A 26785-nucleotide genomic window follows, 5' to 3' on the forward strand; every position below is an offset into this window, starting at 1 on the left:
AAGATTAATATAAAATAACCAAAAGAATATGCTTGGTTCCTTATGGATTTATTAAAAATCTGTTATGTAAAAATTTTAAAATACAGATCTAAGAACAGCTAGATGGCTCTCAAGTTACAAGGGAGCTCTCAATGCAAATTTAAGCATTTAATATATATATATAATGTTATTTCAATGTGATCCTTCCCACAAATACATCCTCTACTACATATTACAAAAAACTACTTTCTAAAACGGTGTAATTCAAAATAACTTTAAAAAATTGAAAAAAAAATCATATTTTAGATTTTACTTCTGAAAGTTAGCTTGAGGGAACCAGTGTTTTACTGTAGCAAGTTAAACTTTTGCCAAAAGTTGTGTGCCAAAAGAGAGATCTTCATCCCATCATTTCACTCCCAAAATAGCTGCGACAATCAGCTATACCAACATGTTAGCCCCATCACATGGTAATTTTAGTTGTATTTGTATACTTAAAGGGCAAGTTCACATAACTAAAATTAGAAAAAATTCATCTGCATCATGTGTAGCCTTCATTTTAACACAAAGATAACAAGAGAAATTGACACTTACTTTACGTTTCATAGCTTTTGATTTGGCAATAAATTTTAAACTTATTATTTAGGTGTTTTTTTCTTTGTAATATGAATATACTAGAGATTGTTTTGCCATATTATTATGAATTTAATACTGAACTGCTACTCATCACATCCAAAAAAAATTGGGATATCAATTCTTTATGAAACAATTTTTACTATCATTCCCTTTTTTTCATGCTACCTATTCTTAGCCCTTTTATAGGAATGTCTTTCAGAGAATGAAAATAAATAATGTGCAGTAACATTTTGTATATTTACTACTCCAATTCTAAATAAAATTATACTATCCCAAAATAACAAATCCTTCCTTAGTTCACTGTTGCCCTCTTCCACCATGTAACAGCGAATCATTTTTCCTTCAATAAATTGAAGTTTCATTAAATGAAAGTTTGTAATTTTATGAAATTCATGTCTAAGGGGATTTTAAAAGTATGCAAATATAAAGTGATTGGTACATATTTTATCACTTTAACCTTAAAAATGAAAATATTTTCTTAGAGTTATATTTAAAAGTTTCTGTACAGAATAGTGCTATCCTGTACATTGAACACACAACATCTATCAAACAATAAAAGATGTGCAACGTGGTCAAATACAAAATCATAATTCACCATTAAAATGCCCTCATCTCTAAAACCACCTTCATAGCATTCTTCCTTTCTACAACTCAGAACGACCTCTAAAAGAATATAAATTTGAGGAAACTGTAGATGTACGATTCTACAACTACAATTCCATCTTCTATATATTTTGTGTACAAGCTTATGCAAATGAAGCTCAAGTATTCAAACACACACTGCCCATTTCACTTTCTAGGACAGTACTGAAGGCAGAGTTTATAGTCTGGGTTCCTCTTTCTAACAACTTTATATAAAGTTTAATGCATTGGAGAGTAGACCTCATGAGCACAGGGACTTACTGGTTCTGATTGTGAGATTTCCACAGTTCCAGACTAAGACGCAAATGGTGCATACTCAGAAACTGTCTAATGACTGGATTTCCAAGCAAAGAATTTATACACCTTCAAAGATACTATTTCAAAAGCAAAGGATAATATTCCAATACCTATGGATTAAGAATTTCCAGCTGACTAAGTTGCCTCATATCTAGGTAAGGGTTACATTGTTGCGAGAACAACAATCAATAACTAGATGACATCCTGGACCTGGTTCATGCAAACTCTGTATTGACTATACCAGTCTGCTACCAATTGTCTAATCTTTGACATTAAACCTGAAAGACATTGATTTTTAGAGGAAGACACCCAAAAATCTAGAGTTGGTCCCAGGGTGGACCATTCCCAGAAGTGCAGCACACTACCAGCAAGGCACCTGGCTGAGAACAGGCAGGCCACAGAACCCACACATAAAATACTAAAGCAGGCTAGTCCTGCAACACACTACTGCTCTAGTGTTAGAATAGTAAACTAGGTAGGGGCTTGATGGATTCTAGTGAGTTGCACTGGTGACACACCAATTTGATAAGGCCAGTTTCAGGAGGGACCCCCAATGACGGGCTTTGCTATCCCCAAGAAGTTCTGGTTTTCATGTGCAGTTGGTTCAGACATGACAGAATCTCCAATTTCAGGGACTGGAGCCTCACGTGTGTATCCTGGTATCAGAGCACACAATGCATGTTGTGTCACCTCCTATGCTGTCTACTGTGCAGGGCATAGCATCATGCACAGGTGCCCACAAATAATGAAGCACCTTGCTCCTAGGAACCATTCAAGAACCTTGGATGCTGATTCAAATGACATAAAATGCCACTGATATTTTGGAGTGGAGATGATGTAGGGTCACAACCATTTGCACAAAAGTTAGAATTTCTCCAGCTTGTGAGACTAAACAATCAGATGAGATAGAAGGCATTTCCATACCTGGGACATGCAAGACCTATGCTCCTATCGGCAGCAAGAAGTTACAGATGATGACATGAATCTACAGCCTGCAACAATCCTTGAGAATAAAAGTCAGAAATCTCCTAAGGGGAAATGATGTGGGACAGGTAAAGAGCTAGCTCGGAGTCACAAATTGGAAGCCCTACTATGCAATATTGTATGCATGACCTGTCAATCAAATGTCTCCTTTCCAAGGATGCACTGCCCCTCATCCAGGACTTCTATGTTTTATCATGTAACCATCCTCTCTCTAGGCTCATCAAAAGCCAGGCAATGGGGAGGAGTATTGTCTCTCTTCCCATAGACACAAGATGAAAGTAGAAATATCTCTCCCATCGTTCACTGTCCAGTCCACTGTATCCCTGGACACAGCTCATGTGTGCCTGTGATTTCCTCACCTTTTAAATAAATATTAAAAGAAAGTAAGTGTTGTCTTCCTACACTAAACCCAAAACAGGGGGAATCTCTCTCTTGTTTTGCATTTTCTCAAAAGTGCTAAGAACAAATATGGATTGAGGATGTTATTAAAATTTTTAATTATGCATAAATGTAATATTTTTGTTATAATTCTAAGTGCAATGAAACAATAGACCATTTGAAGAGAGCTTTAGAAGATGTATATGTCACCACAATAACATTTAAGGAATATTGCTGTGGAATTCATTTACAACTGTCCCAAAACTAAGTCCCCAAAACTTCAGTTTCAGGAATCTTAAAGTTATTATTCCAGAAGCCAAGCTCATCAGGGGGGTAAAAGTAGTAAGAGAGAGAGATAAAAAGAGAGAGATAAAGAGAAAGAAAGGAAGAGAGACATATGGAAAGAAAGATTAGCTAGATCAGCTAAATTAGCTAAGCAGCCTAGGCGATGATACTGAATTAATATACTATTTCCACAAGATAACTCCTGGCCACTGAACCTTCTATATACATTCCATAGTTTCATTGGAAAGTGTGGCAATCTTGGTAAAGGTTTTAATTGCCTCTCTTGAAATAAGTGTGACATTAAATTTTAAACACAGTATAAAATTCTAACCTAACAATCACTATGATATTTGAAAACTTATGCTTTCTGTATATTCAGACTTTTGTGTTTCACATTCGGTGCTTGACATTGGTCACATTTGAAAAAAAATCATGAAGTTAATGATATTTTCTTTATTGTCTTATGGTGGTAAAAGAAAGCTGCCCCAATTCCCTGAATTTTAATGTCACTGAAAATGAGTTAGAGACTGTATCTGAAACATAATTCAAAAGAAAGAATTACGGAAATTACAAAGTCACAGACATATCCCAAGGTGTCCCAGAAGCAGCTTAAGAAACCAGTTTTAAGAATATGAGATACGTTACAATAAGAGAAGTTGCACATCATCAGGAATTAGGACAGGAGCAGCACTTGTGGTTCAGCTCACAGAAGACCCAGCAGACCACTAAAAGGAGCTGAATTGATATTTTGACATGCAAAGTCACATTGAACGATTGCAAGTAAGGGCATGACAGTGTTTTATCATTCATTCATTCAGCAAGGTGACAATTTTTCAGAAATGGGTTTGCTTTACTAGACTTATTTCTTAGAGCACAGACTAAGAAATGAGGGAGACAGAAGAAGTAAGATCAATTTTAAAAATTCTCTATCCAACAGATAATACCAGTGGTTACATAAGCAGCCAATATTTAGCTGACAATAATTAGATACCTGTTGTAACAATTAAATAAAAATAAACTCTATCATACCTTAAATAGGCAAAATGTTTAAAATGTACTTAATATTTTCAATACTCTGTGAAACTCTTATACTTTATGAACTATTAATAATTTCAATAATCTGTAAAATTCTTATACTTCATGAGCTAATAATTTCACATTAACTCCATATTTATTTTAAAAAGAAACTCAAGAAATACATGTTAAATTGAATTGTTTGCACTAAAGATGCCTCTGCACATAGTTAAGATTGGCAGAAAGCTTCCCTGTGCATAGTGAATAGCAACTGTGCAAACTAATTGTTATCTAACCTAAGAATATATTCTTGAAACAAGTGACCAAGTATCAGCCAATCATAGCAACTCTATCCAATCAATGAGTAACCACCTCAAGTATTACACGTTCAACCAAAGCATCTGGAAGTGCCTTGAAATCACACTAGCATTCATAAAACTGCTATGGTTTATCCCCAGCTTTGCATGTGTTCTCATATTCAAAGTTCCTATGTAATTTTTGGTGTCATTGATACACCCTTTCATTCTTCCTTGAAAATGTTATGTATTTATTACAAAATATGATCATATTTATTATAATTACTTATGCCTCTATATCACTTATTTAAAAAAACAATATTTGTCATATATTTATTCTCCGGCCACAGAGAATTATGAACTAGTTAACTAATTAAGGAAGCACCTCACTTCCATATGACATATATTGTCTATATAGTACCACCCCCTCTAGACATTGGTGCCTCCAACAATAAGTTAACCCTTTTTCTAAGTCATGCATAAATTAATGTATTTATGCATTTAATCTTCACTGAACACTCTACAAAATGTTGTGTGTGATTTTGCACTTAGATAACTAAACTTTAAAATATTACTCTTTAATTTTATTTACTTGAATGGAAGACTCAATAAGAGACAGAGAAATTCAATGTAAGGGCTCATTCTCTAATATTCCTATAAGGCTTGGGCTAGCCAAGGCTCAAATTTATGAACTCAATTCAGCCCTCATGGCAGAGCTCCACCTGCTGCTTTCCAGGGTATATATGCCTTTCCAATAAAAAACTAAATAAATAGAACAAGATTAAAAATGCAATCCAACTATATTTAAAAATAAGTATACCCTAAAAACCTGAAGTTCACTCTAAAATCTGTTCAAAAAAAAGTTCACTCCAGGTTTTCAACTTAACAAAACATTTGAAAATCAGTTTAACAAAATCTCATATACAGATTTAAAAAGTAACATCATATAAACAGAAACAAAGAAATATTGACAAAATCCTATACCCATGCATGCAAAGTTCTAAGCAAATTAGCAACAGAGACCAACTTTAACTTTTTAAAGAGCAATTTTACATCATATGGCAATGGTTAGAAATTCAATGTTTTCCTTCTAAGTTTTAAAACAAGAAATGACCTTCTCTCCTAGTATTATTTTTCAATAACATATTGGAAATTCTACTAGAAAAGAAAAAGGAGTGAAAGTGATAGAGATTGGAACTGAAAAAATTGCACTGACTTTGTTCACAGTAATATGATGATCTCTGTACAAAACACAACAGACTTGGCACAAATAATCCTGAAACTTATAAGCGATAAGTGCAAGATCAGAGGTTAAAAGGTTACAAGGTTTACATAAACAGCTCAATCACTTTCCTATGTAATAGCCATAAATATTACAGTTTGAAATTTAAAACAATGTAATTTTTACATCCATTTGCATTTTTACTTTTAAGATATATAGTAATATAGAAAGAAAAGATTTTATGCAAAGGACAAACATATTTCTCTGCCTCCTATCCCCCATCCCTCAATCATCCTTCTCCTTCCTATTTTTCACTAATTTTTGTAGAAACATAAACATTTAAATCCACCTTCTATATAATCCAGGCTTACTGCATAATCAACCATAATACTCAACAAGTAAAGAGTAGAAAAATCAGAGTTCCAACCTAAACAGTGTAATACATATGTATGAATCTAAGAACATATATAAATGTACATGAAGAAAATTGCAAAACTGGTGAAATATAACAGAAAAATAAGTAGAAAACAATCCTTTGTTTATGAATAGGAAGATGCAATATTATTGAAAAACCAGTTTTTCTGAATTTAATCTGTAAACTCAAGAAAATTCCAATCAAGAGTCCAGCAAGTTATTTTATGAACACTAACAGATTCTAAAATTTATTTTTAAAAGAGAGCTCGATTAGCAAACCAACTCAGTATTAAAGAGCAAAGCAAAGGAGGGGCATTTCCTTACTTCAAGACCTTGTATAATGTTACAGTAGTTAATATATAGTGGCAAAAGCAAGAATCAATTAGCTCCTACTGAATGGAGTGTACAGAAACAAATCCACATAAAAACAGCTCAGTGATCACTGACACAGGAGACAACATATTGCAGTGTGGCAAATACAATTTTTCCAACTAATAGTGCTCAAAGAGCAACACATTCCTAGAAAAAAATTATAATCTAGGTATGCTTTTCACAACAATTGGCTATACTAATCAGAGATATATAAATCATAAAGCAGAAAATTATAAAACTCCCACAAGACAGCCTAAGTAAATCTAGATTATCTTTGGTATGGTGATAACTTTTCTGTCTCAATACTGAAAGTATATTCTGTGAAAAAATAAATGTTAATCTGAGCTGCATTCTACAAAAGATAATAACAAAATATGGGCAAAATACAGATCAGGAAGAAGTACTGCACATGGCAAACAACTATTATCAAAATTATACCAAAGTTCTTGATGTTCAACAAGAAAATAATAATCTAATTTAAATATGTACAAAAATTCTGAATAGACACTTTACCAAATAGAAAGCCGGCATAGGAAAATATGTTGAACATTATACATCATTAGGAAATTAGGCATGGATGCAACAATGGCCACCATGGTCCAATCCAAACAATAACAGCAATTGATGGCCAAATTGTGAAGTAAAGACACTTGTTCACTACTGAATGGTAAATGCAAAATGATGCAACTATTTGGGAAGTAGTATGCAGTTTCCTACAAAACCAAACACACTCAAAAGTAGCTACACTTTGGAAACTTATGCAAATGATTTAAAAAACTTTCCACACAAAAACCTGGATATAATTTTAGAGCAGTTTTATTCATGTTTTCCAAAATTAGGAAGTAGTCACAATGCCCTTCTCCAGCAGGTAAATCTATAAACAAACTCTGGTTTACACTGACAATCTTTCAGATTCAAGATACAAACTACATGACTGGAATTATATGCATTCTGGAAAAGCCAAAACTCCAAGACAGTAAATGATCAGCTGACAGAGAATTAATTTGGGATCATAGGAAGTATAGCTGAAACACAAAAGGTTTTTAGGGCAACTGAACTATTTTAAAATTTACCAAAATGGCAGAGTATGTGATTACACATCTGTCTAAACCTACAGCATGTACAACATCAAGAATGAAGTACATTATAAACTTTCGATTTTTATTGAAAGTGATGTCAACAGATTCATCAGTGGGGACAAATTCCTGCTAGGATGTGTGTTGTTTTGATACTTGTGAAGCAAGACAGTGGAGAGGCAGGACAATGAGGAAGAATTCTTATTTGGAGGCAGAGGGGCAGAGAAGAGTATGTCAGAAGTTTCAAATATTTATTCAGTTTTACATTGGATATATATTCCATCTCTAAAAACATTTCTTTCTATCCACAACAGAAAAAAATACAATAAGTGTACGCCAATCCTGGGATGATGTAGACATCACCACACTCAAGGCTTCATCTGCCTCTCCAATACATAAGAATCATGATGGCCAATGATTTCCTGGGGTGACTTGGGTAGAGGAATTCCGGGTCTGGGCAAAATATAGCTGCCATCTTCATATAGCCCCACAACAATTGAAGCCCACCAGCCCATCATAAATTCCCTAAACAGCATGACATCACTGACCTAGCAAAGGCAGGTCATGAGATTCACTGGCCTAACAGGAACTGGAACATGAGCTGAAGAGCCACCTCTCAGCACCAATTTTGATACAAAAACCCTTCACCCATAACTTCTCAGGGAGCCCAGGACATTAAACAACACTTGCCTTTCATCTTGCTCTGCACTTTACAAAAACAAACAAAAAACAACGAACAATTATTTTCTCTCCACTGCCTGAATGATCAGCTTTCTGTGCATTGGCAATGCAGACCCAGCTTAAGGGCTCTACAGCAACACCCCCAATGAGTTTGATGTGTTAGTCATCAACAATGCTTCATCATCAAATTAAACATCAAATAAAAAAAAATATTGATAGCAGCTAGACAGAGTAGTATGCAAAATACAGGAAAATAATTTGAATATAAAATTTGCTAAAGAACATGTCTCAGAATTCTAAGGTAATAAAATGCTGAATTCAGTCTTACACATTCTGAATTGAATGTGAAAACCATTCTCATAATAAGAAAACTAGAACATATTAGTGATAAATCTGTTTTACAGGGAATGCTAAAACCTACCTATTGGGAAACTATGTCCCAGGAAAAGTTGGAGTTTAGAAAATGAAAAAAATGGTAGTTTGGAAAGAGGAAAATTAATTTTTATTAATACATTCAAAATATTTTTGACTGTTTAAAGTATAATATGTAATGAATATAAAATATAAATCTACATAGATCCAATAAGTATGACAAGTATACCTAAAAGAGAGTTGGTGTCTACTCTCTCTCTCTATGTATACATAGAGTACATATAAATTATAATATATGAAACATATATAATATGCATATTATATATTATGTAGCATATATAGCATATGTTATATTTTCTAGAATATACAGAATATAATATCTAATATTACATAATATATAATACAATATTATTATGATATAATAATATAATATGATATATAATATATGCTGACTATATTTATATAATATATAATATGATATGAACTATTAAATATTATATATTACATATTCTATTTGCATATATGATATATAATAAAAGAATGTATGATACATATATGCAAATGTGTATGCATAATACATATAGAGAGAGCATATTTTATATATATACTTATTTATTTATTACATGACATAATAAACAGAAATATCTCAGAAAACTTTAGCATATATTTTGTGATTCTTAAAGAATTCCCCCAAAAATAAAAAAAATTATAATGAATGAAATAAGATGCAATATAAAGCATATGCAATTAGTATCCCACCATCAAATAAACAAAACTTTCAATGGAGGCAATGAATAAAGGATCAGAAACAGCACAAAATAAAAAATAAAATAATACAGAAGATCTAAGTCCAATTAAATCAATGATAAACCGAACACACTTAATTTATGTCATATGATTGAAGACATATTAGGAAAGGAAATTAGAAACTAAATGCTAAAATATGCTGACCCCAATCAGTACAAACACAGGACAAAGACACAGACAGTTGAAAGCAGATGAGCAGAAAATAAATTCATCCCAAACAGTAATTTAAGAAGAAAGGACTGGGCTTTCAAATATTAGGTAAATAGAATACAAGACAGACAATGTTGTAAAAGAGAAATATTGACAATGGAATATTTCAAGCAGAAAAGAGTAACAGTTATCAGTGCCGTTGTACTAAGAGTCTATACAGCAATGATGGGCAGCATGAAGAGGAAAACAGACCATTATAATAATATGATAGAGGATTTTAATACTCCTCTACAACTCATAGATTAACAAAAAGAAATAAAAAATCAAGTTGACACACAACAGTTTCACAATTCAGTCTTTTTTTTTTTAGATTTACTATTTAGTTTTATTGAAAAGGCAGATATACAGACAGGAGGAGAGACAGAGAGGAAGATCTTCCGTCTGATGGTTCACTCCCCAAGTGGCCACAATGGCTGGAGCTGAGCCAATCTGAAGCCAGGAACCAGGAGCTCTTCTGGCTCTCCCACATGGAGAGGGTCCCAAGGCTTTGGGCTGTCCTAGACTGCTTTCCCAGGCCACAAGCAGGGAGCTGCATGGGAAGCAGGGCCACCGGGATTAGAACCGGCACCCATATGGGATCCTGATGCGTGCAAGACAAGGACTTGAACCATTATGCTATCACACTGGGTCCACAATTCAGTCTTTTTAAAGACATGTGCTATATTTGTAAATACAGAACATATGCCAGATCAAAAAACAAAAAGAAAACTTGAGCTCCCATCCGACATTCAAGAAACACCATCAATAATCCGTGAAAACTTGTAGAAAGTAGTGGGAGATTAGTGTTCACATCAGGTTATGAGACCACCATAATGTTAATACCAAAGCTTCACCAAAAAACAGAGAAATAGAGAATCATATCTTAATATCTCATGAATACAACTAAAATTTCAAATATTATCATCAAACTTAATCCAGCACTATAAACAGAATACTATACGTCATGACAAAGAAGGGGTTACTAAGGAATGAAACGTAACATTGGGGGGTTGGCATTGTGTTGCCAGTGGTAAAGCTGAGTTTGCAAATCCAGCATTCTGTATCTGAAGACAATTCTGGATCCTTTCTTCTCTGCTTCTGATGGAGCTTGCTGTTAGTGTGTCTGGGAAAACAGCAGGGGATGTTGGCACAAAAATCAGAGCCCCTGCAACCTGTGTGGGACAGCTGGACAGAGTCCTAGGCAGCTATCTTCAATGTCACAACCATTAGGATGTGAACCAGCAGATGGAATGTGCATCTATCTCTACCCCCACTCTTTGTCAGTCTGCTTTTCAAATAAATAATAAAACTTTCTAAGAGCAGTTTCTAAACCCTTACAACAAATCAATGTACTTTAATATAGTAACATCAAAACCTGATGCATGGACAAATCTTTTTTTCACACTTCTAATATGTACTTGTGATTTGGAAAATTGCCAACAAGTAAGGTATGGAGTTGAAAATGTAATTGCTTGTGTCAAATCTATACAAATTTAAAACAGTGAAGGTTGAAATCAGTTAAGGGGAATATTCTAATGAATGAATATGTAGAAGATTCCATGAGAATCGTAACCATCACAGTGTTACAATGAAAGAACTTCTGCAGGAACACCTGGCCAGCAACTATCTATTCAACCTTGAGTTCGTGGTGTTATTACTAATCACCGGGCCAAGATTTTTGTTTGGAAATACTATATTAACCCTACTCATTTATAACTCCAGAATCATTATCCCGTGACCCTAACCTCTTTGAATACACTTAGATTCAGCTTACTAGAATTAAATTATAGCTTTGCTATAGTTAAATGAATATCCTAATTCTTTGCTCAAACCTTGTACAACAGAAAATCTGTTTTGGTGAAAGAACTTAAAATCCATTCAAGTTTTTACACAGCACATCATATGTGGACTTTTTGAAACCTATCTATTGTGATAATTAAAAATTATGATTGAAATAACAAGGCTCAGAACACTTAAATCACATGGCTAAAATATACTATTAATATAAGATTTTTTCTAGTTAGAGATTTCAGATGTGATCATATCAAAGATAAATAATAAGTAATATTTATCTAGATTTTACCATATTTTTAGCATGTGCATTTACTACCATGCACTTGCAATCATTGCAGTATATTGGATTATCTGAGAGAATGCTACTATTACATACTACTAGAATAAGTCTATCCTTTAATTCAGTATGACATAGAGAATTCGAATATTTTATATAGAATCGAAGCATTAGGTACACACTGGTTAGGAAAAAATTGTAAACAAATACTCCAAATATATTTAAATGTATGTGTATATATATATGTACCCCAAATATTTGACTTGAAAATGTTATACATATCTAAAGATAACAATGTAATACTTTAGCTGAAAATCTATGTTTGTACCATTATTGTTACAAAATATACACTATCTTCCTACAACTATGTTTATATATGTATACACACATTTGCACAGATAAATAACATGATTTTTCACACATTAGTAATATATAGAAAAATTCCCATGTGAATCATCCCAATGTTACACAACTACATTTTTTTAGATTCTGAAAAATAAATGGCTTAGAAATTGCACTTAAAACAATCACCAGTGCATATGAGATCAGTACTCAGGTCTATTTGGATCTATTTAAAAATGAATGATTAAATCAAAGCCAATGGTCAAAGGGTTAAAAATTGTGATGATGATAATTAGTGAAATACAGTTGCAAGGAAGTGTCTTGTCATGAAGTTCACCTTATTAAATAAAAAGTGATTTAAAACATGGTTCATCTTTTGTAATATTAAACTCTGTTTTAACTTAGAAATATTCACAATATATGAAATTGACATTCCTTTAAATCAATTTTCTAGACAAGGTAATGAAACAAAATGTTCTTTTTTACAAAGGAAAAAAAAGGTATTAATGGTAAAGTTGTTTATCCTTCCCAAGAGAAAAGCATGCTTGTGTTCAAATCAGCCAGTCTCTGTGAAGGTGTCCCAGGTGTTACAGTCACCTTTGTCTAACCATTCTTTGGCTGAACAATGGAAAACATCACCACCAAAACCACAGAGAAAGAAAAATAGGTCACCTTTTAGAGTTTTTAACTTCACCTAATTTAATTATATTCTGCTTAAAGTTTGGTGCATTTTTACCTCAAAAACTTCTTCATCCAAAATCCTTGTTCCAAAAACGGTGATTCCATTGGTATCAACAATTGCCCTTTCACTTCTATCAAGTGGTTTTGTAGTTTTCTTCTTACAATCAACTATCATTGTCACAGTTTTCTTCTCCACACTGATTGCTACCCGATGCCACCTTAAATAAAAAAAGGCCAATTCCTTTGTAAGTTTCAAAGATACTGCAAATCAATACTTAAATTTAAAATATTGTGAGTTTTAAATGGCAAAAGTGAACTGACATTGTACAAGTAGGCTCTTATAAACCGTCAACCAGCAGATGGAGTACTCAGTTTTACTGTGCAGCGTGAGGGACTCAAAGGGACTTCAGCAGTTTAAGATGCACAGCAGGATTAGCTTTCCATGCTGATAAGGAAATGCCCATCCTTTATTTAACATTATGCTGTAGCAACAAAAGCTTCATCACACTGAATCCTGATGAGGGTATCTGATAAAGATTAGCAAGGGATATGTGGTAATAGTTTCTATGTATGTAAATGCTTTCTTCCAAAGTGGATAACCACTTTAAAGAGTTCTCCAGCGACCCACTGACAGAGACTAATAGGGAATGTCTGTTGACTGAATGGCTGCTTCATCTGGAGCAACTGAACATGCTAATTGTTAGAGACAATGTGCTACTTTGTCTTTATTCACAATCAGTTCAAGTGATTTTTCTTTTTCCACTTTAATTTCAAGACAGTTACAGATCACTACTGTGGGCCGGATCCAAGATTGAGACACAATATCCCTCCTTCTCTCCAGGGTTGGCAAGAAGCAGGAACACTGAAAGCACAGTCAACTCAACTCATTCTGCAGCTAATATGCCACCTAATTCAGAGCAGTGATGACAGGCCTAGAGGCGGAGACATGGCTAGCCCTTTGGAAATATGCATACCTTAACCATACCATAAAGCAATATTAAACTAAAACATATTAACTATATCTGGTACTAACATAAACTCTTAAGTGATGGTCACTTGGATTCTGCAAGCCACTCTGGCTTATATTTTATTTTTTTTTCCAAATGAAAATCACTAGATTAATATTCCAGAAGTAGTTAAAATGAGATCCATAAAATAAAGCACCTAAAAAGTTTAAGGATCTTTTCTTAAATGTCTATTTCATGGTGCTTGGCATCGTCGCTGATGAGGATCAAGTATATTTCCATAAACTTGATCATTGGTATTTCCACCAGCACTGATGAGAATCAAATAAGTTTCCATACACACTTTCCACTAGCACATTCAACTAGGGTAGGCAACTGCTTTGTTTGAGTCTAGTAAAGATGTATGTAACAAGTCACTTAATATAGTGACAATAAAATTTACATATACTTTTGCCAAAAAGCCTTGTGTCTTAATTTAAACCATGCCCAGTGTGGCAGCTGTGTGATTTTCATTAGCAGAAATTTAAAACAACTTTGATTAAAGCTGATTATTACTATAATCTTAGTATTTCATCAAATTAATGTAAGCTGTAACAATGATATGTTATCATCATGATATCATAGATAATGTTTAAAATTCCAAATTAAATTAACTTTGAAGTGATTCTTAATTATTCCCATGCTCACCCACTGCACAGCGTTACTGGAAAATTCTATCCATTCATATAAAGTATAAATAGAATCGAATGCATCTAAACCTAGTCCTGGTAGCCATTTCTCTTTGCGTTAACATTCCTAACTGCTCTTTTCTACTGTTGGGTGACCAGAGTGACTTTTTGACATTATCAGTTACATTAAGTTTTTGTCTTGCTAAAAATACATACGTACACACATACATACATAAATACATACAATAAGAGATGAAGTCCTACTTTGCCTTTCAGGGTCATTGCTGGCCATCTCTGATCTCATTTCTGACATTTTGCATCTGGCTTACAGGATCCAATCCTGAAAGTTCCAAATACATCTGTTTCATCCTGCAATGAATGCTATTCTACCTACTCATAACATGATCAGCCTTTTGCATTTTATCTTTTGTCAGTTGTCTATCCTCTCTAACAAGTTTAAGTTCTAGGAAGCGGCAGGGAGTTGAGGGGGACACAATTCACCTTCGATTGCTCAACTGACACAACTTCCATGTACAAGTGTCATGAATATATAGCTATTGATGGAATAAATGTCATGAGTACTCTTAAAAAAATCAAATTTGTGTGAAAAAAATCAAATTTAGTGTGGCCAGAAGAAATACCTGCCAGTTCTCTTGCAAATACACTACTTTGTCAAACAATTTTAAGTACATATCAAACACATTCGTAGGAATGATATACTACAATAGATTTAGTGATTTTGCAATAATTAAATATAAATCCCAGAAGTGAATTTGATCAATAGCTTAACAGAAAGCAAAGCTCTTGATGGGAGAAATGTTATCAAAAAATGGAATTTATGGCTTTTCGTTTTAGCTTGGCCAAGCACCAACTTTTGAGATCATTTAGCAAAAAAACTAATGGGTGGAAGCTACCTTTCTCTGTCTCTTACTCATTATAATTCTGCCATTCAAATAAATAAAATAAATGCTTTTTAAAAACCCCTACAGCACCAAGTTACTACTAATGACAATTATTTATTGCATATTTTTATTTCACAGCACTGCAAAAATTACCCATTTATTTGTCAAAAAACAAGCTAACAATCAGTAGGGAAAAAAGCAAATTTTTCTTATGTATCAAATTTTTGCAAATAAATTGTTAATTCCAATTTAGCTCAACAAGAGGCACATTTCCACAATCTCAAGTTAATAGAATAATGCATGAAAAGTATTTAATAAATTATTACTGAAAGAATATATGAATGAAAAACTAAATAAATATTCTGTATAAATTTCATTCAACAAATTGTTGAATTATTGAGATACACTGCAGTATATGTCTCTACTTCTGGAAAAAGGATGGAGTCCCAACGAAACAGTTACATATACGTTGATACTACAGTGCTGGACTTGGTGCCATTCTGTATACCTACAATTGTCAGGATATGCTAAAATAGCAGAATGATGGACTCGTGACTGTTACTGAAGGACTATACTATTCTTACAATGTAGGGGAGAACAGAAGGGTGAGAATAGAATGGAGGAGCACAGAAGGGGAAATCCCTCAGTCTAAGGAACTGCATCATGAAAAATAAAGAATTAATAAAAATAAAATTGTAGAAAATTCAATGAAAGCAGTTATAAAATGCTTAGCATATGGCATATGTCAAAAGATATATGTTTTATATGTATATAAAGATGCCTATGTTCACCTAAATTAAAATTGGTAATATATAAGTTAGTCTCTGCTGAAAAAGCCACTAAAGGTTTCCAATGTCTTTTTTAAAGATATATTTATCTTTATTTGAGGGGCAGATTTATAGAAGGGACAGAAGAATCTTCCATCTGATGATTCACTCCCCAGATTGCTGCAATTGCTGGAGATGAGCCGATCCAAAGCCAGGAGTCAGGAGCTGTTTTTGAGTCTCCCACATGGGGTGTAGCAGCCCAAGCATTTGTGCGATCCTCCTCTGCTTTCACAAATCCTATGCAGGGAGCAGATGGAAAGTGGAACAGCCGGGACATGAAATGGCGCTATATGGCATATTAGCACTTGCCAGGGGATGATTGGCCAACTGAGCTATCACACTGAACCCAACAACTTCCAGTTTCTCTCAAAAGAGAAGCCAAAGAGCTGATCGCCTTGTGTGATACCTTACACTATCGGGCCTCCCACTGGGGTCTCCGTCCCTGTCATCTGGCTGTTCACTGGTATCTGATGTTGCCTCTAATAATTCACAAAAGCACCCTGAAATCAGAGATTCAGCAAGCTCTTCCCACTGCCCTCCTAGAATAGCAAGTTTATCATGTTCATCATGGTGTGAATTTTACCTTCTTGATATATCACTGATGAAGACTAAGTATGTTTCCACATACATTTATTTAACCTTTGATTTTTTTTTTTTTTTTACCAGCAAGCACATTCAACTAGACTAAGCATCGGTTTTGATTTGAGTCTAGCAAAGGTTTATAATGAAAAGCTACTTAATACAGTGAAAGTAAAATTAATAAATACTCTAAGCCAAAGAGCCTGTCTTTTTAAATTAAATTTTTAAAATTCAATTTTAGAGATGGAGTGTCCATCTGCTGATTCAATCCCTATAATCTTGTAAAGTTGGACTTTGACCAAACTAGGAACGCTGATCTCAATCCAGGTCTTCCCTGTAAATGGCAAGGAACCAGCTACTAAAAGGAACATCTGCTGCCTCTTAGTTCTGCACAAGAAAAATGCTAGAATAAAGAGTAGGGCCAAGAACTAGACCCAGTCACTCAATTTAACCACCCAGCAATTTAACCACAAAGCCAAATTCAGCCCCTACATATTACTCCTGAGTGAAATTGTCTCTGTTCTCATTCCTTAAATTCCCTTGATGTACTCTCTTTTTCTCCACTTTTACCTTACATAATATTTATTAATAAGTAAAAACTCTATTTCATGGTTTCCCTGCTCACAATGCAAACTATGTATATTTTAATACTTCATTCGTTTCTTTATCACATGTCTCTCTACAGTGTTTTATACACAAATCAAAGGGGAAAAAAGAAAAAACTACATCACATTTCATAAATATTCCCTAAATAACTGAATGAAAGAATTGCTTCAGCATAATTTGAACACATTGCTACTTACTTCCCATCAGCAATGTTAACAGTTCTGAAGAGAGGATAGTCTTCTGGGGCAGGTTTTCCAGTGTGGTCTTCATACAAAAATACAGGTGATCTCCCAACCTCAACGCCAATTTGTTGAATGCCATGTTCATTATATATAGATAAAAGGAAAGACTGAATTCCTTTCTTGGGTTTTACTGTAAACAATATTGAAAAGTCTTCAGGAAAACTTCCACCTGAAAAGAGAAAGACAAAGAGTTAGAAATTCTGAATTTCCAATTATTCCTATATCCACATTATATTTTCAGTTTTTTTCTGGAGCTCTAGCAACTCACCTATGCTTAAATTAACACACAGTAGGGATTCTTATAACTGCTTTAAGTTTTCCTTATAATACTGATTCAAGTTATACTCAAAGTTTAAAGCCAATGAGTTAAGACAAAATTATTATTTGAAATTTAGTTAAAAAACATAAAACAAGATCTAGATGTCAATAAGGTTTCAAAACAATGCTTGAAGCACTACCTTGTATACATCATCATTTTCAGGGTTTGTCTACTCTAATAACAGATTATATAAAGGTATCCCTTGTGTCATCCCTTCAAAAGTTGAGAAATTTGGGGCCTGACCTGGTGGCCTAGTGGCTAAAGTCCTCGCCTTAAACACACCAGGATCCTATATGGGCGCCAGTTCTAATCCCGGCAGCTCTACTTCCCATCCAGCTCCCTGCATGTGGCCTGGGTAGAGCAGTGGAGGACGGCCCAAAGCCTTGGAACCATGAGCCTGTGTGGGAGACCTAGAAGAGATTCCTGGTTGCTGGCTTCAGATCGGCTTAGCTTTGGCCGTTGCCGCCGCTTGAGTGAATCATCAGATGGAAGATCTTTCTCTCTGTCTCTCCTCCTCTCTGTATATCTGACTTTCTAATAAAAATAAATAAATCTTTAAAAAAATGTTCAGAAATTTTATACCAACATTTCCTACCATGTGATACAGTTAGATTAATAAAAAGAATGGCATTACAAATCCTTGTGAGTAGGTATTTAGGTGTCTTGGTTTCATTCAAGAAGGAAAAATATTTTTTACCATCACCTCTCACAATAATATCCTAAGTGTCCAATATTATATCTGAGCTACAAAGATAATAGATAAGCATTTGCTAAGCAAATGAATCAGTTAAACTAATAATATTATCTCAGCAGGCAATAATCACCAGTCTTTTTACTAAACAATGCATGGTAATACTAAAAATACAAATTAAGAATCTTAAGTGATTATAGTTTAAAATGCTTTTGTATCCTTTGTTTTGTGTGTATACACAAAATTATGTGTTAATTGAATAATAAATCACTTTGAGTACAGAAGGTCCAGTCAAAAAATTTAATATGGGTCTTAAAGATTAATAAATGTTGCATATCTAAATAAATTTGATGCAAAAAAGTGCATTAAGTTTTTATTTGGTTTTCATTTTTTTAAGTGTGGTTAATATTGTTACATATAAGTTATATTTTTCTTTAATTAAAGCACTTTTCTGATGTAGCTTACTAGTCTACAGAATTTTTAATCTGGGAAGAAAACTCATTTTGTGTGGTGCAAGGCACACTTTAGTCTAGAAAAAGATTAGGATTGTCTGTAAGCTGCAAACCCTTCACCACCTCTGGAATTTTAGAATTTTTTCTTTCGTATTATTATTATTATCATATTAGTAGTATCATTTTATGATACAGTTCAATAGGCCTGGGATTTCTCCAATCCTCTCCCCTTGTCTCTCTCTACCCCACTGAATTCTTCCATATCATACAATAGCATAGTTCCTCATAGTCAGTCCATTGCTGCGGGCATGGACAATGTCAGAGAGCCTAGCATCCCATTGTCAAGACACATTTAACACTTTTCACTGGGAGTTCATCCTCGATCCAGAAGTAGAGATGCACAGTGCACCATGTCCTCACTTCTGGACATGTCAGTCTCTAACACACAGTCACTAAAATCCCCCCAAGTGAAAGCCACAAAACAAAACTCCTAAATAGTGGCTTGAATTTCTGCTACGCTAACTGCAATGATGATATAAAACAACGTACACAGTTTCTCATAGCCCATCTGTCCCATGGCAAGTACAGATAAAATCTGTAGATTGTAGCTTCTGTTTAATTCCTCTGAGCATTTTAGCACAATCAGTAATACAAATATTTTCATTATACACACATTTTCATTCCACCAGAATATTAGAGTGACTGTACCTAACTGACCATCCCTCTCATCTCAATGATTGTAGGCTTTACTATGACTCTGTCTTGCTTTATTCATAAGAAGGAATGTTGCTTTTCTGTCTTCATATAGAGATAAAAGCATATTCCAAATACACTTTTCAAATACATGTCCACTTATTTTATTACTGGTTATCTTCACTATCTGCATATTTTATCATATTGCAATTACTAATTTTTATTAATTATTTATTTACAAGGCTGAGAAGAAAACTCTTATAATTACTTTCCTGAGGGGGAAAAAAAGAGACATCTAATACAGATGTTCCTTATGTGAAATAGTAATGAAAATATTATGCTTAAGATACACACTGTGTGATAAGGGGTGAAAACTTTGAGAAAGCATAATCCTTTTAACTGGAGTGGAGGAATATTCTAGAGGCATACAATATATCCTTTCCACTTTAGTAAAATTACAGAAATAATCAATTAATCAAATTAAACACCTGTCACATTAAAAGGCAGAATTTTTATTTTTTCTAATTTGGTTCATTTTGGAAAAAGAAGAAAAATTAGAAAAAATAAAAATTTTGAGGTTTTTTATTTCTAATATTTTTGTCTATTTTTATATTTATTATCTTAAAAATCATTCTTTTATCTACTAGAAATGTATTTGGAAATGCATCTGAATGTAAACAAAAAGAAAAGCATTTTTAATTTTTATTATGCAGATTTTGAAAATTTTACCTAAGAATATTTTACACATATAGTATTTTCATTTTATTTTAAATCTAGAGAAAATGTGAATTATATTTTTCAAATTTACGTTTATACTCGGGTTCATCAAATATTATTGCCAAACAGAGAATATAATAAACATGTTTTCAAAATACTTTAAAATTCCTTCTATGAAAAATATACTGCATTACTCTGTAAGTTTTTCATTACATAATTATTATTTTCTTTTGTTAATAAACAGACTGATACTAAAATAAAAAATTCAGATCCCTACAGGAGGAGAAGGTATAGATTGTCTTGCAAAGAATTCCGTGACAAATTACTGGTAAGAGGAATTCAAAATAACAGAAAGGAACACTGGATTAGACATAAAATTGGAGTGGACCAAACTTGAAGTAAACATGTGTACTTTTTCCCCATTACATCGGTTAAGCAAGAAAGTCCCTCTGAAACTCTATTTCTTCTGTTAAGTAGGATGAAGACATTCAGCTTACATGTATAAAGATAAATAATTGGCATGCAGCTGCAGGAAAGTACTCCTAACAAACTGCCTGCTTAGAAAACTTCATGTTCGCCACTGAACTCCTTCTTTCCATGTTATCATTATCGCCACATATTTAGTGTTATTGGCTTAAACTCTGATTTCATGGGGAAAAAAAAGAAAATGGTCCAAATATTCTTCAATACCAATATAAAAACTAGCCAGTTGAAGTCACAGACTCTCTGGTCTCAGTAAATCTGATAACTGTGACATATACTAACTTAATGTTTCAGGTAAGAACAGCAAGCAAAAATAACACGTAATCAATATCTACAAAATAACCACTTCTGTCAACAGAAAAATTTACACAGATTGAAAAAAAATAAAAGTCCTAAATATGGATAATCTGCAACCTCATTAAGTAAATCTAGAGAATAAGTCAGGATGAATTTCCCTACAATCCTTTTCCCCAGGGAATGAGTTTTACATACAAAAAATGGGCAAGACATACAATGGCCTTTCAAATTATACTGTGTTGAATTCAAATAATGAATTATTAAATATACCAATAAATATACTTCTGTGATTGCACTTTTTAGAATGTAATTATATTATTTTTATTACATCACTTTCGTGAGCACAGTACTTAATGCCTAGTATATGAAACAACTGTATTTTAACTTATTGTTAGATATTAGATATCATAACAAAAGCAAATATTAATATTAAGCCATGAGAGACATGTAGCATTGGCATCAACAACAGCAGTAATATGCTGTAATAAGAACAGACAGCACACCTGGAAATAACTGCTTTGTTGGGGCACTGAGCTGTGCCTGTTTCGAAACTCTATAAGCAGTATCCGATCCTCTAGAATCTTTTCTGTTTGTGCATAATCCTGTTGTTTTTGATATTCCTTCTGGAGAATTGTGAAAATCTAATGCTTTTAGTACATCAACTGGAGCACCTGAAAAACAAGAAAAATATAATTTAACAAATAAAATGAATGTTTTAAACAAACTATATCATTCCAGTCCTCAGATCTATTTATCATTTGCCATGCTGGCCCAAAATATGGTTGGAATTTGGGAGACTAAGTATTACACAGTAATATAAACCATATTAACATTGTCAAACACAAAATGTCTCCAATCTGAAATCCAATTATGGATAAGGAAAAAGAAGGTGTATGTGGGCTTCTTTGGAATATAAAAATTAAGCTACTTGTGATTTTCAAGCATTTAGGTGTATCCAAAGTATAATTTATAAAATCTTTAATAATTTCAACTGATAACATAAAAGTTAAAGTCAAATTTTCAATAATTTCATTATTTTGTTATTGAACTGTTTAAAACAAAGATGATTTTAATATTCAAATGTGTAATAATCATACACAGAAATGGTAAAATGCAGCAATAACAAGCCATACTTAGTATCTACATAATGACTTTTGTCCAATGATGAACTCCTTTCAACAATGATTTTCATATGACTTGAGGAAACTGAAAATTTTCTACAGCCAAGTTATGCAAGAACCATCTGAATGTTGAAATATAACACATTAATCATGAATTTGTGATGCAAACATTCTATATCATCGGCCATATAAAAGCACTGTGCACATAATTGCCTAAGTGCATAATACCTCATAACAACAAATGATTTGATCACTGAGGTTGAAGAAAAGCAGATGAAGCCCCCAAACTTGAACAATAACTGTGGTTGCAGATGGTCTCCATACACGGAGGGCTACACCTTAGCATGTTGAGAATGTGACCTAAGAGCCCTAAATGACCAGTGAGCCAGTCACATCAACTGGCCCATCAACCAATCCCTGGTTGACAGTTGTGTAACTAGCTCTAAATAGAGCAAATTCCAGACTGAACAAATCACATAATTGCAGTATATTATTTCACATATTTTTGGTTACAAGTGTAGTGCAACACATTGCAATGTGCTGGAGGAAGAGAAAGGAATTTTGCATCCATCATCATCTTTGATCAGAAATGCTCAATGTGGTGCTTCCTGTCAAAGTAAACTCTGTCAACCTGAATTGTCCTCAAGTTTTAGCACTGATGTATGTACTTACTATGCTGTATATGTATAGCACATATATAGCATATAGGTGTATATGTATAGATATCTATACATAGATTAAATATATGTAAGTGAAAATTAATGTGTACATATACATATATTTATATACATATTCACACATATATTTATCACTAGAGTATCCCCTTTCTACTTCATAAGAGGAAAAAAGTCAACTTTGATACAAACGGCCAAGTCGTTCAGGAGGAGTCCAGAAGAAAGCACGATTACCCCAGCAGCTGACAGCCCAATACGGACGACCGCTCACGAAGAGCTGCAGTGGACAAACGTGGACGCCAAGTGCAGATACGGATGATCTCGGTGCTTTGTACATCTAAGCTAACATACTCATTTTGATCTTAGCTTTTAACAAACATTTAAAGAGTAAAAAGAAAAACCAAGACTAGAAAAAAGCTTGCACATAGCTTGCAGAGTAAAAATACGAAAAAAAAAAAACCACATACTTTTTAAAGTTACAGAATGTATTTTAACATCATATTGGACAAAATAGTCAACAGATAGCTTAAGTTCAATCTGACTTAACAATTCCGGCTATAGCTGGGATGCCTACATCCAATATTTTAAAATCCTAGATTTTATAGTACTGCAGTCTCCAGATTGCAGTTTCTCCCTGATGTTTACCCTGGGAGGCAGCAGTGACGTGTGGGCGATCTGTCCAGGCCCCTGCCCTGCTGCCTGGAGGGCGTAGTTTAAGCCTAACCTTTCCCACGGCCTGAGGCCCAGCTTTCAGACCTATACATGGAGTGTGGCCTCCAACATGGCTAGAAGGTCAAGGCAAGCACACCTGGAATATGACCACTGATCCAGGGAGATAGATGGGTAATAGAGCCAATTACAGCGTCTTTGGTGGGCGTGGGGTCTGCTGGAAGGCTTCCTCCTGCCCGCCTGTTCTTTAACTTTTAAAAGCTGTAACCTGGGCATAATAAAGCAGAAATTCCTCGCCAGGTGGTTTTTACAGCCCAAAAGCCACCGTCTGCCTCACCCTCGGTGACCTCGAGGCCTGCTGGCAGGCCTGAACCCTGAGAGTGATGAACCAAGTACTCAGTTCCTGCTCTCACACTGGTGACTTAGACTACATTCCCGGTCCCAAAACAAACCTGAGGGTACTTTAACCACCTATGGGATTTGGGATGTGAGTAAAATAAGCAGATAGCAGTTCCTCTCTTTCTCTCTCCCCCCACCTCTCTTTCTCTCTCTGTGAATCTCCCTCTTTCTGTCTCATTCCCTCTCTCTGCCCCTGCCTCTGAAATATATGTAAAACGTTACAGTCACAAAACCAAAGTCCTCATACCTTCTATAATAATATGGGTGCATTCAAGACATTCTGCTTTAGGAAATGTGCCATTTAAGAAAAGACAAACTTGTTTTTTTTTTTCTCAAGAACCTCAAAATAGGTGTTGATGTTGTGGCATAGCCAGTTAAGCTATCACCGACAGCTTGTCAGGATCCACTAAAGGCTCCAGTTCAAGTCTCTGCTGTTTCCCTTCAAATCCCGTTTCGTGCTAACCCTCTGCAGCCTGACACATCCAGGATCATTGGATCCATCTGGGGACTGAACCAGAGATGGAAGATCTCTCTCTGGCTCGCTCTTTAGCTCCCACTCTGCTGTGTGTGTGTCTCCCTCTGATTCTGTAACTCTTTCAAGTAAATAAAATAAATGTTTCCACGCATTATTTTTTTATTTATTTTAAATAAAATAAATCTTTTTTTGAAAAGGAACTTCAAATTCACTGATTCACAGCTACATATCTGTTTAAATCAACAAGCAAGGGCTGTAGCGTGGGTACGGTTGGTATCTATCTTCCAAAGAGCCATTTGTTAGAAGTGGCAATTTTGGAAGGTGATAGAACTCCTAATATGGGGTGACTAGATTATGGGAGCACTGTCCTTGGAAGGGATTAATTTAGTTTTTAAGTTACCTAATTAGTTCTCTTAAGACAGTGATTACAGGAGAGTAAGACTGTCATTATTCCATTTCCTGATTTCTCATCCTGTTATCACTGCACCTCAAAGACAGCCTGAGTGCATCCTACATCATGATGTGCTGCAGCAGGAGAGCACTCACCAGAAGTGAAGCAGATACAGCCGCCTAATCCTAAACTTTCAACCTAGAAAACAGCGAGCTTTCTTTATGTGCTACCCTGGTTAGAGTATTCTGATAAAGCAATGAAAAATGGGCAAATACAGCAAGTCAAGCATGAATCATGTCATGTAAATATTGTCACAAAAACAGACTTTTGCAGGGAGGTATTGGAAGGTGGCTATAGTGCCACTTACAATGTCCAAATCTCATATCAGAATAACCCAAGAACTGTGTCAGACTCAGTATCTATATTTACACATGTGAAAACAGCACTGTCATTCCTGGCTGCAAATGTGAACTAATATTATAGGAAAGATTTTGTTTATAATCAAATTGTCATCAAATTTCAGAATATGTTGTGCTGCATAAATATGAAAGCCTTCTCTAAGTATCTGGAAAATGTATGTACTATTAAAATGTTACTCAAGATTTAAAAATGTTTGCACCAAAATAAATATATCTTATGCTCCTTTTTTTCCCCCAAATTTGAGGCCCACTTGTACATTGTTTTTGAGATGACTTACTGAGAAAGAAAATGAGTCTGATTTTAGAATCAGGAAATACCATCACCACAATTTATCATATTTCATAAAGTAAAGGGCGACCTATAACATAATTTTTTCTTTGAAGATTATAGTTTCAACCACTATTTATTTACAGTATCTATCAATTAAAATGCACCAGTAAATGTTTGAAAGGGAACTTGTGACCAATGTGCTTCTTCTAATTTTCTTGGCTCATTAACTTTTAAAGGAAATTACTACGACATCCACAAGCATATATAGATGCTTTGCATTACCTGTCTTGTATAGTGTAATTCATTTCCCTTCATTTAAGAGTAAATGTCCTACCTATCTCATTAAATTTATATATAAAGGTAAAAACATTATCCACAATAGTACCCATTATTCCAAATTGATGAAAAAAAAATTGTGGAAACCATATATTCCGAAAGGGCTCTTAACTTTTAAATACAGTAGAGCTTGCTTAAGATTTGTAGTGCTATTTAAATAGTATAATGATTAAGAACATTATTTTTCTGTAGTCATGTTGGCAATGACCACATTTTAGGTCGCTTGGATCTCTGCACATTCTTACTCTCTTCATTTGCCTTAAGAAAGAACTAGGAGAATGACAATTACAATAATTAAAACTTGCAGACAGACTAATGTATGCCACTCTATGGGCTAAGTTCACAGGTATTAACACTCACTGACCTTATGTTCTTATGCTGACTATGCAAATAAGCAAATGAAAAAATAAAAATTTGCTTAAGTATTTTTGTATGGTCATATGAAGTCTACATTTTTCCTAATTTACCATCACCACTATTACACCACACAAATAAAAATTCTGCAAAGGGAAACTTAAAACATACATATAATTATCCAAAATTATCTTGAGCTAGGTAATTGATTCCTGATGCTCACATTTATTTTAAACTAAACTCAAGTTTCAGGGTATAAGTTAATCTAGAAAATGTCACTGAAAGTCACGGCATCTTCTCTGCATCTAACATCAATCTCAAAACTGAGCCAGGACACGACACAATGATCCAATTGAATAATTCTCTGCCTGCAAGTGCTGGGATCCCATATGGGTACCACTTCATGTCCTGACTACTCTACTTACCATCCAGCTCAAAGTTTGTAGACTGGGAAGGCAGTATGGAATGGCCCCAAACCTGAATTTAGGGCTGAGTCCCTG

The 26785-nt window shown here is 34.2% G+C and overlaps 1 protein-coding gene across 4 annotated transcripts in view; it reads right to left on the reverse strand.

Moving 5' to 3' along the window:
• Window positions 1–26785, reverse strand: part of COL11A1 (collagen type XI alpha 1 chain) — a 171708-nt gene that overhangs the window by 127750 nt on the left and 17173 nt on the right. For all 4 annotated transcript variants that reach the window (XM_040998298.1, XM_040998296.1, XM_040998299.1 and 1 more), the window contains exons 2-4: window positions 21680–21847; window positions 17480–17693; window positions 12791–12953 (exon numbers count right to left, since the gene is read on the reverse strand). In XM_040998298.1, the coding sequence (XP_040854232.1) occupies window positions 12791–12953; window positions 17480–17693; window positions 21680–21847 (545 nt within the window). The remainder of the gene's footprint in view (window positions 1–12790; window positions 12954–17479; window positions 17694–21679; window positions 21848–26785) is intronic.

Source organism: Ochotona curzoniae, unplaced genomic scaffold, assembly GCF_017591425.1.
Source record: "Ochotona curzoniae isolate NIBS_2020 unplaced genomic scaffold, NIBS_Ocur_1.0 scaffold_1037, whole genome shotgun sequence".
Classification (NCBI taxonomy): Eukaryota; Metazoa; Chordata; class Mammalia; order Lagomorpha; family Ochotonidae; genus Ochotona; species Ochotona curzoniae.